Below are 19340 nucleotides of genomic sequence, written 5' to 3' on the forward strand. Positions count from 1 at the left end.
TAAATCACCTAACAAGCACTCAGCTCCACTATTTATTCTCACCTTGGAGGCCCGCCTCTCGTTCTTTATGGCCTGCATCATCCCCCTTCGCCCATGGCAACCCGACGTGTCGCTCCGCGATGGCCCGGCGGCCGGCGAGCTGAGCTGAGATGCCACCTCAGAGCTGGGAACGATGCTTATGCTGTCTGGCGCCTTGGCGCTGAGCAGTATGCTGGGCTCAGCTCCTTTCAGACAGCTCAAGGTATTTCGTCTGCTCTGAGCGGGCGGGGGCTTTAACTCTGTGGGAGAGGCAAAAGAGGGATCAAAGATCTATATTACCAAAAAAGGTTTGTGGTTAAACAAATGTGATTGAAGAAAAAAAAAAACTGTTTCACTAATGTGTAAATGCACAATTTTGCTTTTGTCTAAAGTTTGTCAGCTGTAAGGTGCAAAACTGAAGAATTGAATTTGTTATTGTTGTTATCACCATGACTCCTTCCAGCTTAGTTAACAAGAAAACTGCTGCAGATTTCACCCAGGGCAACAACCAGTTAAAGCATGTCAGTTTTTGTGTTAACAAGGCTGCTGACATTTTGTAGGTAGGAGGACATATGAAAAGGTTAAACATGCGGAGCATGTTTCATTCACAATTTTCTCTGTTTGGGATGCCAGAGGATAAGCTGGAAAATGGATAAAGACTGCCACATCATGCAATTTGATCTCTACTGGAGAAGCTAAGGCTCGGCTTGGAATCAGGAACCAGCCGTCTATACTGCTGCCCAAACCGATCGGACAGATAGCTGCTGTCTGCTCAGCACCACAAACATAATATACTGCTGGTGAATTAGCTGATATATAGTCTGCATTTTGCTTTTTTGCCTCATCCACAACTTCTGACTAACTTCAGTGTGGGAGAACTGACTTTTTGCTTGGCTCTGCCCCCTTTAGTCACCATTTCTATACGCCAGTCAAGCTTGCCATGCTAACGCGGATCATAATGCAGTTTACAATGTTAACTGTAGATGATTTACCACTCAAAAAAAAAAGTAATTTTTGAAACAATGGGTCCTTAATTTCAGACAGAGGTAAAGAAAAGTAGGCTTCTCTTTTCTAGCCTGTGACTGTTGATTTTGCCAGCTAAAACGACAGCTGTCGGAAGAAATGCTCTTCCAAGGCTTTGAAGGGTAGCAAGCTAGTTAGCTGGATATGCTAACTGTTGTAGCTTACATTAGAGCAGATAAAATCACTGTAATCCATTCCTTACACTTTTGTTTTGTGTTTTTGGCTTTGGAAAGGTCAGTATTGATCTTACCACAACCCCCTGCACACTGCTTCAATATGTGGAGCTTGTGGCCTGTGGTTGCTGAGCTATGGTTAGGCTAAGGCACAGTGCGTTAGCTAAAATAGCACCTCCATTGTCCTGTTTGCCTTTTTGCAATTACAGACTTTTACTGTATGGTTGTAAGTCTAGTCTTCGTGTCATACCAATACCAAAAGTCTTGTGACCTGGAGCCAAATAGAGTCAAAGGTTTTGTGCCTCTACTTGGTTTAATTTGGGCTTTAATTTAAGGCTTGTGGAGAGATTAAAATCTCCAGAGGGAAAACAAAATAAAATACCAATATAAGGCACATCAGAAGGTTTATAAAAAACTATCACACATAGTTGTTTTCACCCTACTTTTAATAATAATAAAACATATGGACATTTCTCATAGTTTATGACTTTGAATAAATACACATATTTACTATAAATTCCTTGATTAAAAATATTTGTATGGGTGATTTTTCTGTTGAAGTAAACCAAATTTCAGCTGCTAAAAGCCTGATCAGTTTGTACCTTGTGAGTCTGAAGGGGCAAGTGTGTTGATCTGAGGAAGCTGCAATGTATTTGTCATTGCTGGTGTGTGCAAAGGCTGCTGGGAGGAAGTCTTCGCCTCGTACAGGAAGACAGTGGCCTGCCTCTGGAGCACCTGGAGAGGAGAGGGAGTAAAGAGAATGACGAGAAAGATAAGGAGACGGGGGTTGTGACCGTAACAGAAAACGAAAGGTAAAGTGAGGACAATGTGTTTGGAAGGCACACACAAACACGACTACCTGTATGGTGAGGCAGTATGTCACCACCATGATGACCAGTGGGATGAAGAAGGCCACGAAGGAGCCAATCAGCATGAAGCGCTCCTCGTTGAGGACACAGCTGCCGTTGACGAAGACCTTGTCCTCGTTGTGGAGGCCGATCACTGGGATAGGCATCGACACACCTAGAGAGAGAGAGAGCAAGAGGATAAAAGGAATCCACATCTTTCATTTTTATTATTTCGTTGAGAACTTTTCCTCACTTGTCTTTTGATCAACTGTACGTTTCTGTAGGTGGCACGCTTCATTTTGAATACAGAGCTTCTTCTGTTTATTCCAAACAGACTGATGTTGGTGTGCATGGTAATGTAAACACATTACTTCATTTGTACATTACAGCTCAGTGATAACAGAAACAAAATTAATATATAGGATAATTATGAGGCAAAAACACAAGGGTAATCATATGGTAAAATATCTACATCAGTAATGGCATATCAATGAGGTGAGAATATGGTAATCAGCTCAAAATAATCAGGTTATATCAGGGTAATAGTCTCTCAAAATAAATGGGGCAGTATATTTACATCAACACTTTTATTGCATGTCGTTCCTGGGTAGGGGGAATACTGGGTTAATAATAATATGGCAATATGCTAATAATAATAATAATGAGGTACTATTATGGTCATGATTTCATACTATTCCTGGCCACTATATCCGTATAATACCTTCACTATCACAAGAAAACTCAGACAAATCCCCATCTGTAATTACAAGAAAACAATGTTTAAATTCTTCCATCACCATTCCAAACATCCCCTTATTTGTTTTCAGGGAATATTATGAATCTTTTTAAATGGTGTGATTTCCAGTCTGGAAACAGACTGATTTAACCATGAACCATGAAGGCAATAACCACGAATTTTTTATGGTTAAATTACCTTCAACTAAACACAGAAGGTCATTTTAGTGTAATAGTCTGTAAATCAGGACTGGAAAGTGCTAAATAATTTCCTCATGACCAACCACAAACACATTTGGTGGTTTTTAAACATCACATGACCTCATTATCCCCCCATTTAAAAAAATTGGGCATATGCACACTCGTGGGCCTGTAAAAAGTCAATCTTTTTTATTATCATGAGAGTAAATTAGCACAAGTAGAATAACACATATTAGACAGGAAATGAGAGCTGAATCAATATACTATTTGAGTTATAAAATCTATCAGTGTGTAATGGATGTTCATAATGTTATAATAGCTGATTTGGTGCTGTTAGAGGATTGACTGATAAAAGACTGTGGTGAGAGCAAGCCTTTCGAGGCTGAGCTGATTTTCTGACCTATGATAATAACACCGACTAATGTGCGGCTTCTGATTTCAAAGAGCTTTTCTGCTGAAAGTGTTTTGCTGACCTGGGCTCTGTTTCAGAACGGCAGACACTGAGGAAGAAAAGCGACTCCAGGTTTTCACAGCTCTCGAGCTCCTGGCAACAGGAGTGTTTCACAGACAAGTTGGGATATCTCGGTCCTCTCTGAGCTGTGTCGTGCCCACAGTGTGGGCGGGTATAATTCATTTAAGTGTAAGGTACATAATATTCTCTTGTGCAGCTGGTGACAAGGCCAACATCAAAATGCGATTTGGAGCAGTGGCAGCTCCCTTAATGCGATTGTTGCAATCGACTGCACACACACTGCCCAGGAGGATCAAATTGTTTGCATTCATTGTAAACATTTTACCTCTGTGAATGTCCAAATAACTCGATAATGATGTGCAAATTGTTCTGACTAATGAGACTGTCCGGTGGTCTGGGTCGAGTCATGACTCATTCATACTGTCTCAAAGAGCATGTGGAGGAGACTTTAAAGGGCTGGTTCACCCAAATTGCAAAAAAGTAGCATCTAGCCATGCAGAAAGTTTAGGTTTTGGTGAACTGGGTTTTTGAGATATCTGTCTCTACCCCAACACAGTACGGTGTTCACAGCAGTATTGTATTTCACAGAACTGGTGTCCCATCACATGTGGATAATTTCATTGGGACTATTTTTTTGGTAGACAGTAGTTTTTTTAACACCGTGAACACCAGAAATCTTAAATACAGCAAAAACCGAAAATATATGTAGGTGGCTAGCGGTGCCTGATGGGTAACATCTGACTATTTTGTGACATAATTTGCAATGTAACTTCTGGCAGCCACACGCAGGTTGTACTTCATGCTGTACTGTTTAAAACTCAAAATACAGCAGATTTCACTCCCTCGGGGGATAACAGCTATCTGCTGAAGCCAAAGCTACTCGCCCACTCTGTAAATCCACAGAGTCGCACAACCGACACAATAATGTGGTAAGCAGACACACTCGCTCTGTGGCAGATCGCAGCGTGGCTCGGCTAGAGGGGCTGTGCTGCTGGAGGAAGATTATTGCACCAGCAGAGTGAGATCTGCAAAATCATCAGGGTATGAGCTGCTCTACAAAAAGTTTCCCTCGTGAGTGCTACACACCTCTGTGAACCCAAGAGCAGACAACCAACAAATGCAGTGTGAGGCATCAACTATGTGCTTAGGGAATAGAGGAAATTACTTTGCCTGCTCATGCTTCATAGTTCATAGAAAAGTAATGGAGGGAATCTTGGAAATAAGATGAGAAGAACAGTTAGAGAGAGGGGAATGTTTTATTTAGGCTACTTTAGACAAAATAAACAGTTAGAGACATCATAACTGAAACATAAAAAAATGACACAAAAAAGTTTGATCCCTCCAAATTCGAATGCACGTCCATCAGTGTTCTCTCTGATTGAGACAGCCGGCTAAATATTGACAATAAAAATACACTTCATAGATGTTTAGAGAAGATTCTGCATCCAAGCTGTGAGTATAGCTGTGGGTAAATGTGAAGGAGGGATCATTTTACTTCTAAATTCAAGAATATTACAGCTTTCAAATTGTGAGATAAGACGTTGTGTAGAGCTAAAACTAGTAGAGGTTGTTTACTTTGAGGTAAAAACTGGAAAAATTGTTTATCTCCAAGGAAGCTGACTGTTTTGAACAGTTTGAAATGACTATTTTTTGCACACAAATGCTCAAATACGCAACAATGCACTCTTATCTGTTTCTTTGATTGTCGAGTGACCCAATCTGACCTCCATTTCTGTCTTCTGAATCCCTGAGTTTATGTGTGTGTGTGTAGTTCCTTCACATTTTAGTTTTTCAGATGTCATGTCCTGTTTTATCCTCCTCCACAGGACTCTCTTCAGAATTTTTAACAGTGAACTGTCTTGGGAGCGAATCTGTGGCCATGGTAAGCCTGTTGTGGCAGAGCCTTTGTGTGAAATTGACAAGGAAGCATGTGTGGTAGTGTATTCTTATAACAGAATGTAGGAAACCTGTTTTGAAGATTACATGACCAGTTTGATAAGTGATCAAGACTTTCTTTTTCTTCACTGAATTGATGTTGTCCTTATTTTACTGTACTTTGAAATTGGATCGGTTGATGTCTTTTATTCACGCTATAAGTTGTTTTTTGTTTGCTTTTACATTATTGTTGATAGTAGATTGTTGTCTTCTGTGAAGCACTTTGTAGCCTGTTCTTAAAAAGTGCTGCACAAGTGCTCTATTATTATATTGTTATTATTATTATTATGTTCGCCTGTAAAAGAAAATTGCAATGAATTTTAACTCTAGAAAATGTTATCTTAAAATGAGATACTATATTATACTTTTTAAATATACAAATCTGATGCAAATGCAATGTATACAAAATATAGAAAATAAAAAAAAATGTTATTTCAAGTGCTACTTCAAATCTAAGTTTCAATTAAATTTAGAGGAATAACAAAATCAGGGACTATATCGTGTAGTACAGAACATTATACAATGTCCTGTTATATAATATATAATATATAATGCTGCAGACATACTGGACCTACAAGTTCAGATGGACTGAAACAACCTGTAAGTCAAACAGAGTGTGTTATTACACCGGAGAGAATGGCTGCAAGGACCTTCTCTTGGATGTTTTTTTTGCTAATCCTTCAGCATTGATCATTGTAAGCCCTCTCAGACCTCAATCACAGCACCGTGTAGCGGTGAAAAACCTTTAGAGGGGTCAAGGAAATGCCAACATGAAAACAGGGGATTTCTTATAATTCAAAAGCAGTCGGTTGTGAAGTACTGCAGAGGAAGAGGGGAGGATGTAAAACTCTACCTGGTATCTGGAGGTGTCAATCAACTTGATCTGTCAGTACTGCTTGTAAAAAGTAATCTTTCACAGCAAAACAATTTTAGAGAAGAAAGTACTTTGCTTTGTTGTTGTTTTAATCCCAAGACTATATGTTTTCACAGTGATATGTATCAAATGCAAGACCCTGTTGTTCTTGCTTTTCTATGTACATTTTGTTTGTTTCTGCACAGATAACACCAAGATAAATCTCTGTACACTTATTATACATGGTCAACAGAGTAAATGTAATCTTTAGAGGAGACAGTTGCTTTAAAAGTTTGTTTAAAGCTGCAGGGAAATGTGCAGGATAGGCACTGCACACAAATGATTACAGGGGATGTAACTACGGGGAAATGGTGAATGTTAAACAACAACAGTATTACCAGTAATGTCAGTTACACAGCAGTAACTATCTGAAATGTGCTATTCTTGGCTAACTTTAGCCAACATGGTCATACCAGACCAATTAAGGCTGTTGCAGCAAAACATCTTAGTGTACTGATTTGAGCAGGAGTGGGTTTCATTGCTTGTGAATTCAATTTTTTATTTACGTTAAGAGGAAGTTTGTTATTTCTTCCTTCAAAAGTTACATCATCTCACTTTAAGGCAATTTCACAAAGGTATGCTGACAGATGTTTCTCAAGCTAATAAAGATGTCTGCTGGGCGTGATGATATGCTTCAGATTGGAAAGAGTAATTCTAAGTTTTAAAATGCATAACAGGTGTGAGTAAATTACTGGAGACGTGAAAAAACTGTTAAGATTATTTCCAGCAGTGACTCCACTAAGACATGGTCTGAGTAGACAGGTTGGCCCTCGCCGACTGTTCACTGTGGGCCTTGCTGTCAGCTTCAGCTCTGTAGTCCTGCCAGCTGTCACTGTAGTTAATTCAGCCACTGATAAGCAGAACTATACTACTAATTATACAAAGGACTTGGGTGCTGTGAAACTTACTTTACTTGAGATTTGACTGATCAAAGATTATTGTCTAAAGGCCGCAAAGAAATCAGTTTGCTCCAGTATTTTTCATCCTTGATCTGAGAAGCACCTGATTCAGCTGCACATTTCTGAAAGATACACGAAGATCCCCTTTTCACCCTGACGTAAAACCTGACTTGGACTCATCCCAAAAGACTTCAAAACAGCTCCTCTGACAAGTACAATATATGGTAATTCGTGCATGACCACCACTCTGCATTTCAAATTTGTCACAAAAGAGGAAACTGTTGTGTCTAGATTGGTACTTCAGTTTAGCTGAGAGGAGATGCATCAGTTCTAAGTGGTCTGAAGATGAAAAGGAAGGGAAACAAATCTCTATTAGACACTGAAAAGGTAAGAAGAAAATCTCTTCATGGTGTTTTAATACAGTACATCTTCTGTTGGATGTTTTCTTGCTAATCCTTGAGCACTGATCTCTGTAAACCCCCTCAGACCTCAATCACAGCTGAATGTTGTGGTGCGGAACCACTTGAGGGGTCAAGGAAATGCCAAAAGGAAAACTGGGATTTCTAATAATTTAAAAGCAGCCAATAATGAACGAGTGCAGAGCAAGAAAAGAGAGTAAAGTAAAACTCTACCTGGTATCTTGAGGTGTCAGTCATCTCCATCTGTCAACACTGCTTTCAAGAAGTAATCTCTCACAGCAAAAACAGTTTTTTTTTTACAGCAGTTGAAGAAAATATACTTCAGAGGAGAATATCTCAGTGTTGGTGAGTCCAGCTTTCTTAAGATGGTGCACTCATTGTTTAGGAGTGGATGTTCTAATTCACACCAAGTATAAAAAGTGTATTGGTGTGACGCCGATTTTTTTTAATATATTTAGCATACTGTCACAATATCCAGTAGGATTCCAGCTAAGACACGCTGAGTGCAGAAGACAAGCCTCAGTTTTCCTCCGACCTGAGTCAGTTGTAACAGCTTAACACCAAGTGTTGCAATTTAACGTACTTGAAAACTACAAGTAATTACCGAGTAAGCAGAAAAGTCAAAATAGATAGCTACAAGTAATAGAAAGTGGCTGAAATGTCCAACTACTGCCTTTTGTTTGAACATGGGGGAAAAAAATGTATATTTGAATTGTAATGATCTGTTCAAATTAAAAATGTACAGTCTGTAATACTAACAGACCGATTGAAGTAGTTTACCATGTGGTCCAGCAGAGGGCGCTCCTAAAAATCAGTTTGACCTATTGCATGTCCTATTGACCTATCAGTAAAGCTAAGCTAATAAATAGAAATGGAGGAGGACACTAATGAGCAAAGCCACGTGCTAATTAGATAATCACGACGAAGCATCTGAGAAGCAGTGTGTGGGCCATCCCATCTATCGAAGCGGTATGATGACCTGAACCCATTTGATAGGGCTGTGGGAGTAATTAATGGACAGTAAAGGTTGGCAGCCAATGATATGGATGATCAGATTGGTGATCCACTATTTTCTCAGCCTGGGATGTAAAAATACATACTAATCATACGCAGTTTGTATTATTTATTTTCATACTACACTGTTTTGCTGTTAGTATCCAATAAATGAATGTACTTTATCACTTTGTACTAATGGGAAATCACTCCTTATGACCAAGATCTTCCTTTCTCACCAAAATCCGTTAATCACCTTACATGCATTTATTCAAGCATGTCAACACAAGAGGTCAGCTGTGGCTAATCTGATATAACGAGCTTAATCTTTAAATATATTCCACGTGTTTAATAATGTGGATATGACTGGACTTTTGGCTATTTTTCTCTCACCCACAAATGATAAAGAACTTTTGTCCTTGATTTTTTTAGTTCAGAGTTGTGAAATGTAGAAAAATATCCATAATATCAACCTAATAATCACTTTTTAATGGACGTAATCCTCCCGAGTTATTCTAAAAATGATACTATACATCCAATCCCTTGCCCAACAGAGAAAAGTAAGAGTTTATTCAGTATTTTTAAATCAATAAAATAAAACAATCAAAATCTTTCCCTAAAGTAACTCTTAGGTCAGTGAGTTCACGTGCATTAAATCCCACATAGGAATAAAGAATAAACTCATATCCTAAATATAGGGTGTGCATTTCTTCTGGAAGAACATTTGGATTGCGACATTACATGCAGGAACAATCTACTGTACTTACTGTAGATTCAGAGTACATTAGGCTAACGATAGGGCTAATCAGACACACTGTACGTGTGTGTGTGCAAGTGTGTTTCTGTGTGTGGTTGTATGTGTTAAGACATGGAAGCCCTCCTGGGTCTTGAAGGGCACGAAACAACATTAACAGAAACCGGAGTTCTGACAGACAGAGGGAGGGCTGAGAGAAAAGTTTTAAAAGTCATCTGATCCCTCATCACTTTCCTTAGAGGGAGGCACTACTCAGAACACACACACATGCGCACACACACACACACACACACACACACACACACACACACAACAAGCTAATTACCCCAGGCTATTATACAGCTGAAAAGATTGCTCTAACGAGGGAAGATGGGGAGGAAAGGGAGACCAAGTGATCAGGGAGTTTGGAAACAGGACAAAAAGGAAATTGTAGTGATTTTTCTCATCTGCGGTAAAAGTCATGTGATATGATTGTAAGCAAGATTATTATGTAAACTGCTGTTTCCAAGGTCGAGAATGAACTTTAAAGATTAAGCAAACATGGACGAGATGTCCTTAAAGTCCTCGTTTGACCAGCTACAAATTCCACGACAACTGGGCCAAATCCATCTGCTGATGAAGATCATGCGATATGATCGAAGGCTCCCAAACAGCTACTAAATGGGCCTTGTGGTGAGATTATTTTGTCAGCAACTTCTTTCAACATTTCTGTTATTTGATAATGAATCTAGTTGTAGGTATATTTCTGTAATAGCTTAAAATAAATTCCTCCAATTAGTTATTGCATCTTAAAAAATTAATTCTCATGTCACCCTCTAGAAGCTTCAAGAAGAAATGAGGGGGTACATTTTTTTTACTTAAATAAACTTTAAATATCAACAGAAAACCATAAAAGGAATCATAAGACTGAGGTGGATATTTTTTCTACACGCACATGAAGAGTTGCAGGGCAGTGCCAGGGCCTTTTTACACTATTTCCTATAAGATTCAATTAAAATGTGAAGCCACATTTGAGCTTGTTTGAGACTTCTTGTTCAACTTCATTAATCTGGGTTTCCTGTCTGATTCACAGCATTGTTTATTCACTCAAAAAATCTGCTTAACATTGCACACATAGGCTACAGTATATCTGTTTTTATATACTGTCAGTATGTGTGCAGTGTTTTCCACAGATAAAATTTCCTGGCTACTGATAATAGCTGCCCTAAAATTTCAGATGACATAATTAATTAATTTGCATATCATTATCTTTGCAGCTGATAAAGATGAATATGAAAAGTGCTGCGATCACCTCTGGGGATAAGAAAAGTATGTGATGCAGATCAGTTCCAACTGTAACAATAAGCTGCTAGATGCTTTGAGCGTCAACAAACTGACGATGGTGCCCAGGGTTTCAGAAAGTCAGTAGGTGTGCTGGAAGGACCTTTGGAAAAATTGCCAGGGGATCCTAAAAGTTATTAAATTTAATAACAGTCAATCTGGCAACTCTCTGTATGGGCCTATAAGGCATGGACAAATTAAGAGAAACACTGTACAATAAAACAAAATCCAATACAACACCACAAATCCAGCCTCCAAAATGACCATAAAGCTCAATCAATACGTCTCTGACAGTGTTTTAACCACATCTTGTATGTGTAGAGTTGTAGATGGATCACAATACTGTAAGTTTCCGAAATATATATATAATTTTTTTTTTTTATATTAAAGGGTTGATTCACCCAAATTACAAAAAGAGAATCCACTCCCGACACAACAGAGGAAAAAAGGAATTATGTGGCGTTAAAAAAGTTGAAAAAGTACAGTTAAGAATTCATCAGCAATGTGTCTTTCCAAAACGATGTCCTGATCACTCTGAATAATCCTCAGACCTCCCGTGAACAGCTTCAATAAAATATGTAGCAGCACTCTTTTCTGTTTTCCAAATGACATCATGGCATCGAGTCTGACACGAAATAAGAGGCTGGTAACTCCATTTCAAAGGTTTACTATGAAGAAATTAAAAGTTTCAAGTTAAGCCTCATTCTTATCGTCTCAACTCATTCAAAAACTGTCCACGGACTAATGAACTCCAGCCGAGAGCGGCTGGTCGTGAAGTTATCAATAGCGGTCTAGTAGCATCTCAAAAACAGACAGATTTTACCGAAAGAATTACATTAGACACAACAATTACTCAATGCTCAAGTTTTGTGAACACATGACAATTTAACTTATAGTAATAGTAAAGAAATTAGTAGTAGTTCCAAAATTGGAATTATCTGGATTATCCAAAATAACAAGGGCATTGTTTTTTGAGAGACGAGTTGTCAGACATGCTGTGAGTACCACAAATTAACTACATTATACTGGGGTGACGGCAGAAAATCGATATCTTAAAACTTGGAAAAAGTAAAGCAACACTATCTGCATGGCTAGATACCAAAAGAAGTGCCCCTTTAAGTCTCCATCATGTCTCACATTGACCATAAATCTGGTGTTTGTCTCTTTCAGTCAGCTGAGGTCAGCCATCTTTATGGATTGCCATACATTTGAAGTGGCACTATGGCATTAAAGGAAAATCATTAGGCTTCTTCCTTCCTTTGACAGCATGAATTTGAATGGCACATTCATGCAAATCTTGCCATTATTGATTGCCATTGACTAGAATTTTATTTTGCGATTAGGAATCAGCAAACTGACTCCATATAAGTTCGAATATTCCTAAATCTTTCCTGTGTCTCTGTGTGTAGAAGCATGCATGGAAATCCTTTATACACTCAACTGTAAAATATGTGTATCATGCGTATCTGACCTATAGATATGGTCCAGACAGCGGCGATCTTCATCATGGCTTTGGTTCTGGAGTTGAAGCGGCTGTGCTCTATGGGGTTGCGGATGGCGACGTATCGGTCAAGAGAGATGGCACACAGGTGCATGATGGAGGCGGTGGAGAACAACACGTCCAGGTAGATCCAGATCGGACACAGAGCGCTGGGGAGAGGCCAGGCGTAGTCTGGAGCACGGAGAGATAGAAGAGGTAAGGAAAGGCGGGAAGGTGAGGGGGGAGAAAGAAGGGTGGAGGTTGCAAAAAGATGATGGTATATTGCTGATGATATCTGATAAAAGCTATATTATAAACCAGAGTTCTGTAAAACATGCCATAGAGTAAAGGGTCATATGTTCAACAGTACTGAGGTGCAGTGGTGGGAGAAGTATTCAGATCCTTTACTTAAGTAAAAGCATTAATACCACACTGTGAAGATACTACGAGTAAATCATTCAAAACCTTAATTAAGTAAAAGTATGTAAGTATTGTCAGGAACATTTACTTGAAGTATCAAATGTAAAAGTACTCATTCTGCAGTAAACTGCTCCCTGTCAGTGTTTTACTATTATATAATGTTTCTGGATTAATATTACTGCTGCATTAATGTGTATGTTGTATTTTACTGCTGTAGATGTTTAAGGTTGAGCTAATGTTAACTACTTTATATAATGTTGGGTAGTTTAATCTACAGCAAAGCATCATGGTCTATATGATCAGTTTGTAGCATCTTTGTCCTGTAAGAACCACGTATCTCTAAAAAAAAAAATATTTTTCATGAGCTCAGAAAAACAGCCGTTTTCAGCTTTGTGACGATGCATTTTCCAGCTGAATAAACTATTTAAAACCTCTTGTTTTAAATAGTTTATTTATCTTAAGAAGTAGGATAATTTTCTCAACCCATAAAGGAACACTTAATACTTCAATTTATCAAACAATTCAAATTCAAAATCACAAAATTTGGAGATACTTTATTTTCACTGGACAGGAAGGGTATGAAAAATTGTAATCTGAAAAGTAGTAACTAAAGCTGCCAGACAAATGTAGTGGAGTAGAAGTAGAAAGTTACATAAAATGGAAAAACACAAATAAAGTAAAAGTACCTCAAATTTGTACTTAACTACAGTACTTAAGTAATTGTATTTAGTTACATTCCACCACTGCAGAGTTCTTACTGTTTATTTCTCTAACAAGTGTTAACATTTATTCACTGTAAGGATTACTATGCAGTTTACTCTCAAATGACAGAAAAAAACATGATTTGCCTTCAGTTCTTTCTCTACTGCTGTTGTTGATACAGTTGTTGTCTTTGAAAGCAGTGATGTAAATATGTTCAATCTGTTCTGAGTAAATGTCACCAGGGTCAGTGAAGTATGAAGGCTTAAGATGCAGTAGTTGGCTAATCTTTAATTAATTAGAGTACATCAAAGCACAGCACACTTTACACATTTGACTAAAGGGAAATAATGAATAACAATGTTGATTAAGGCTGATTACAAAGACAAAGATTGATTTGACAGATTAATTTCCACAATTCTACACCCACACTGGGAAAATAGGAGTCATTGAATTAAGGGTAATGCAAATGTTCAAAATGATCAATTGTCAACCAACGACTTTATATACTTTAAAGCAACATTATACCGGGTTATTATCAGCATGTTAGCATTGTCATTGTGAGCCTGTTAGCTTGCTGACATTAGCATTTAGTGCGGCCTCACAGAGCCGCTAGCGTGACTGTAGGCTGTTTATCCTCTAAGATGCACCACAGCCTTTTTGTTGTCCTTAACCAACACTCCTGTCCTAGCATAACTGCTTGCCAGATGATAAAAACAGCGAGTTTTGGTGCAAATGCCATAAAAGCTAGCCACTTTCTTGAGTTTTGTGTTCACTGCCTTGGAGCGCCTTGCAAGGTTGATGGCTAAATCTTCAGTTAAATTAAAATCTGTTAACCACAATAAGGTTATTAAGTCCCAGCAGGAAACAGAGGCCAACATCAGAGACTCAACAATCTGTGAAGCTAACAGCGACCAGCCATTTTTTCGGTGTTGCTCTGATGATTCCCGAGGGTGTAATCCTTCTTTTTTGTCCCCCTCCACAGGGGAGGTCAAAGGTCAAAGCCAGTGACAGCGTGATACCCTGTAGAGCTGGTCAGCAAGTCAGTGTCTTGGCTCACTGCTCTGCAGGGTGAACAGTTTAGGTCATGGGGAATAAAATTAGAGTCTATTATCGCATTGCTGGGTCAGTGTGCCGCCAACACAGCAGCTGAAGTAACAGAAATACAACTGGGTGCATTTTGGGACCAGCTGTGAGAGAATTCAATCAACGGGTTAAGTTTGCTTAAAGTGGGGTAAATGAATTAGCTTGATTGGCAAGCTCGCTGCTTAGCAGGGTAAAAGGATATCCTGGCACTGTTTTACCCACCAGCAGGAAAGGTACACTAGGGAAAATAACATAAATAAGCATATGGCTGTTGAAGAAATCCTAAAAGAAACTGCTCCATGAACACACCATTATATACATCTGTATTCAGTGCCACAGCTGGAATCAAGTCTATCTTTTCTCTCCTCTCAAACGTATCTGAAATTCATGTCAGTGTTTCCAGATCGCAGGTGAATGTATTGTCAAACGCAGAAGTAAAAAGGTTTAAAAGATGACTCAAAAGCTCACAATGTAAAGACAAATCTTCTGGATCTTTTCTTTTGTTTCTATGAAAGATGTATTTTCCCTGAAGGTTGTCCTGTCTGCAATAATAACAAAATGAAATGCAATATGCAACTGAAGAACATCAGGGGAAACCGATCGTGCTCCTGTGCACCGCCGCACTGTTTTATTTCCAGCTGTGTCAACTTTCTAAAGAGGGCATATACTGCAAAGTCTGTCTCTCTGTGTCTTTCTATGCCTGCAGCTATTTATATGAACAGTCTTTTCTTCACAGAGGACAAGACCTGCGGCCAAACGAACGCACACACACACACACACACACACACACACACAAACACGTACACTCCTTAATTTCATCTCTGATTCGCTGGACATGCACCACGTATGTGATGCATGTGGAGTGAATCACGCGCTTGTTTGTGTGTGTGCTGAGTGGGAGGCAGCTTGCATAACTTTTCAGAGGTCAAACACTTATTGGGGGCACTGCATGACACACACTCACACACAAGGTGTTACTCAGCTTGCTTGCGGGTGCGTTGGATTTTCTGGTAAATACACTGAGAGACTCAAGTCTACTATGAGTGCTAGAGCTAAACACTGTTCATAAAATGCATAAACTCTTATTTAAAAACAGCATTTTGAGGTCATTTTGTTTCTTTTATAAGATGTATTTTTCAGTTATAATGCAGGCATAGTGCAGAGAAATTATGATTGAAACACAAATCAGATACAGTATTAGTCAAGGAGGGATCTGAGGTGATGATTTATTGGTTGGAGTGTATATTTCCACCTAGCTTGGGGTCACATTGGCTTCCAAGAAGGAGAAGGTTTTCTCAGGTCGAGGTGTTAGAAGACAGCAGCTAATAAATACCATGTTTACCAGCTGATTGCAGATGATATCACAGGCTTTAAGGTCCATTAAGGTTTTCCATAGATATATGCTAATGGAAAATGCATCTTTAAGACGTAGGATGTCCCAGTATTTACTTTCATGAATTATTTCTGTGTTTTTCTGCCCTACAAAGGCAGAGTGCAGTAACTGCAGATGCAGTAAAGTTGAGAAAAAAAGTTTTCAGGTTGGGAAAACAGATAGACAGGTTGTAATGATTTAACTTCTTCTAGTCTTTTTTAGGCTGATTATTTTACCCCAAAACAATCATTGCCATAGAAGCCACACAGTTAAAAAATGCAAGCACTAATTTTCACAGAATACTCAGAGAAACTGCAGTATCTAGCAACAAAATGTGTTCTCTCAGCTTTCTTATCCATTTTAACTGGTTTGTTTAAGAAATGTAACTTTAGTTTGCTTGTTTTATAGCCCAATTTACAGTCCATAGCTTATATGATTAAAGGCTTGCAGTGTTTAGCTAAGTTTATATCTGTCTGAGTAGCCTAGGCTACTATTCATAAAATAGGCTATTGAAATCAATAAATGCATTACAGTTACATTTACAGTTTAATACATTTAAGTATGTCATTCAAAAGGTAGCTTCCACACCAAATCACATAAAATACACTACAGTCAAAAAATTAGTTGGCAGCTCCTGAGATCTGCTAAGCTAGCTACGTTTCGCAGGAGTTTAGCTGTTTTTTTCCCCCTTCTCCTTCATGAGACCAAAATTTTTGATTTTGATTTTGCTGCTGCCTTATTTAATTATGTTGAATAACAAACTGAATAACCAAAATGTCAGTTCATGAAAGTAGATATTTTTTATTTACAGATAACAACTAGGGGAAAATTAATAACTAAACTCTCTGTCTCTCTATCTTACAATCTGGCTTTCACTTGATATAGCCCTCTCACTTTAGCTTTCTAGTTAGCTGTGTTTCTATTGATATTTATATTCAATCAAATCAATATAATACATTCATTTACAATTTAATACATTTAAGTATGTGATTTAAAGGTAGCTTCCACACCAAATCACATCAAATACACTACAGTCAAAAAATTAGTTGGCAGCTACCGAGATCTGCTAAGCTATCTACCTTCAGCAGGAGTTTAGCTGTTACAAATTTCTATTAATATTTTGGACTTTTCTCTAATCTTCGATATTTAGTGAAATATTGGATCATTTGATCTCTTTGGGATTCGAACAGTTATTTATATGAAACCATCTGAAAAGTTTAGAAGGGAAAAGTCCCATCAACAACTCAGACATGACAATGGTGCAAAACTAGACCACCCACTGGTTTAATCTTTAACTAATTGTATTTTATAAGCTGATCAAATGTTTTTTTTCTTCTTTTTTAAATCTTAATCTGAAAAATAAAGTAACTACAGCTGTCAATGCATGTAGTGGACTAAAAAGTATAATATTTGTAATATTTGAAATGTAGAGGAGTAGAAGTATAAAGTAGCAGAAAATGGAAATACTACTCAAGTAAAAGGTACAAGTACCTCAAAATTGTGCTGTAGTACAATTTTACTCTATTGTAAAAGTACAGTGCTTGAGTAACCACTGCCTTTTAAAAAATTACTTTTCTACAATATCTGCGCATGACAACTTTTCTATGGTTAAGGCTAAGGAAAGATTGTGGTTATGACCAATAAACTATGGTTAAGGTGGTGAACACTTGCCGTGGTTAGATGGGACGCAAACTCCTAACCCTAACCCTGCAAATTCGTTTAGTATGAATGTAATTCCCAGGGAAACTGGACAGCAAAAAACACGAAAGTGGTGCATAATGCAGCTGACTCATCTTTGAAATCCAAACAAGCCAGAGCACTGAGGAAACCCTTGCAGGAGCCTTCATACTGTGATGTATAGTTTTATGGATTATGGAGTTATTAACCTTTAAAGCTTTATAATTAATATACATCACAGAAGCAGTAACTAATATAATTTTTTTGATTGAAGGTTTTATGATTATATTTTGTTTGAGGGTAAAGTGGCAGCAAGTTATCGACCTCCCTCAAAGAACTTAGCAATATTCAATTTACTGCACTAGTTCAACTAAATGATCCATCTCTCTCTGTCTCATTGTATTTTATATTACAGTCCCTCTCAGTTTGTGACAAGCTGGTATTCCTCTTTCCAATTCATTAAAGCAGAGATGACACATCTCATATTAATCCACTGGCAGGGAAGAAGTCCGGCATCATTTTGTGTGTGTGTATGTTTCTGTACATGTGTGTTTTGTCAGCGAGTGTGTGTGTTTCCAATTTGAGCCCCATGCAGAGAGATAGCCTTCAGCGATAACTCTGATTGAGTTGGCCTTGAAGGTCATATACTTTTAGGCTGTGTGTTCCTTTGTGTGTGTGTTTCAGTGTGTGTGATCCACTTCCGTCCTAATTGAGTCCAAATGATCTCATCTCCCTCTCTGCTGCTTTTGTTCCGTCTCATTTTCTTCATCACTCCTCCATCCTGCCCTCTGTCTTCGGATCTGATCTTATTCTAAAACACCTTATTCCTGTGTATTAATAATTCAAGGATATACGTTTGTATGTTTACTTGTTTGGCGGTAAGATTTGGGGTGAGAAATATTCCGTAGTGCCTTTTTTTGTTTTGTCACACACAAATACGCCAATGTAAGCAATTTCCTCGCTTCATATATTATCAGTGTTTTATTATCACTTCTCTGTTTTATCACCAAAATAAGAGCCAAGTAAGGAAACAAGCCAAATGAATCTGACTTACATTCATTTGAAATGGTACTCATCCTTCTCCCTTTATGGTCAAGATCACATTTTGAATGAATGGAAGACGTCAGATTAGTGTTGAATACTAAAATGGAAAGTTAAGACATTATCTGCGTGATAAAACTAATTTTCCAGACACCTCATCATTACAGGAGATAACACTGCAATTTTTCATGTTTCTTTGTCTGTGAGAGAGCAATGTTAGAGTGTAGAAAAAGAAAACACCACTCTTTTACACCAGAAATCTGAATATTTTAGACTCATCCCCTGATGTCTCTTATAAAACAGTCTGCATTCAAAATTAAGCTACATGATATTTGGATGAATGCCCCCAACAACAAAAGACATTCTGTAGAAGAAGAAAAACATCAGTCGTTTCAGCCAGTCCAGTAGTCAGTATGGAGGAGGTCAGGGTGGATGGAAATTCATTTATTTTCAACACTGATTTGTGACGGTTTTGGAAGGCACAGACACATGATTTCATCCTGCCGATAGCAGCGTCAGATCAGATAATGCGTCTATGTGTTGTTCTAGAGGGCATGGACAAACAGCGCATTTTGTCATTTAATTTGGAGGAATTGTTGGGTCTAAAAGCAACTCAATGTAATCACAAAACAACCTACAAGGTACAACGTTGCTGATGCCAAAGTAGCTGAAAGGTTACATCCTCCCTGACTTAATCTCAAAAAGTACTGCACCGATTTAAACATTACACTCGTATAATATTGTTGTTCTCACGATGGACAGTTTAAAAAAGTAGCAAAATCGATGCCGCAGAACCAGAGATCCCAGTCTTCTTGCATGTGAAAATCTGGTGCCTACATTGCCCACAATACAACTCGACTGC

At 38.2% G+C, this 19340-nt stretch overlaps 1 protein-coding gene across 5 annotated transcripts in view; it reads right to left on the bottom strand.

Annotated features, from left to right (window-relative positions):
* htr2cl1 (5-hydroxytryptamine (serotonin) receptor 2C, G protein-coupled-like 1) overlaps positions 1-19340 on the bottom strand; it is a 150179-nt gene that overhangs the window by 8835 nt on the left and 122004 nt on the right. For 4 of the 5 annotated variants that reach the window (XM_044184719.1, XM_044184718.1, XM_044184717.1 and 1 more), the window contains 4 exons: positions 12175-12375; positions 2071-2237; positions 1817-1949; positions 43-278 (listed from right to left, as the gene is read on the bottom strand). In XM_044184719.1, coding sequence (XP_044040654.1) covers positions 43-278; positions 1817-1949; positions 2071-2237; positions 12175-12375 — 737 coding nt within the window. The remainder of the gene's footprint in view (positions 1-42; positions 279-1816; positions 1950-2070; positions 2238-12174; positions 12376-19340) is intronic. The other variant, XM_044184721.1, reaches the window with a different exon arrangement.

The sequence above is a fragment of the Siniperca chuatsi genome, linkage group LG22 (assembly GCF_020085105.1).
Source record: "Siniperca chuatsi isolate FFG_IHB_CAS linkage group LG22, ASM2008510v1, whole genome shotgun sequence".
Taxonomy (NCBI): Eukaryota; Metazoa; Chordata; class Actinopteri; order Centrarchiformes; family Sinipercidae; genus Siniperca; species Siniperca chuatsi.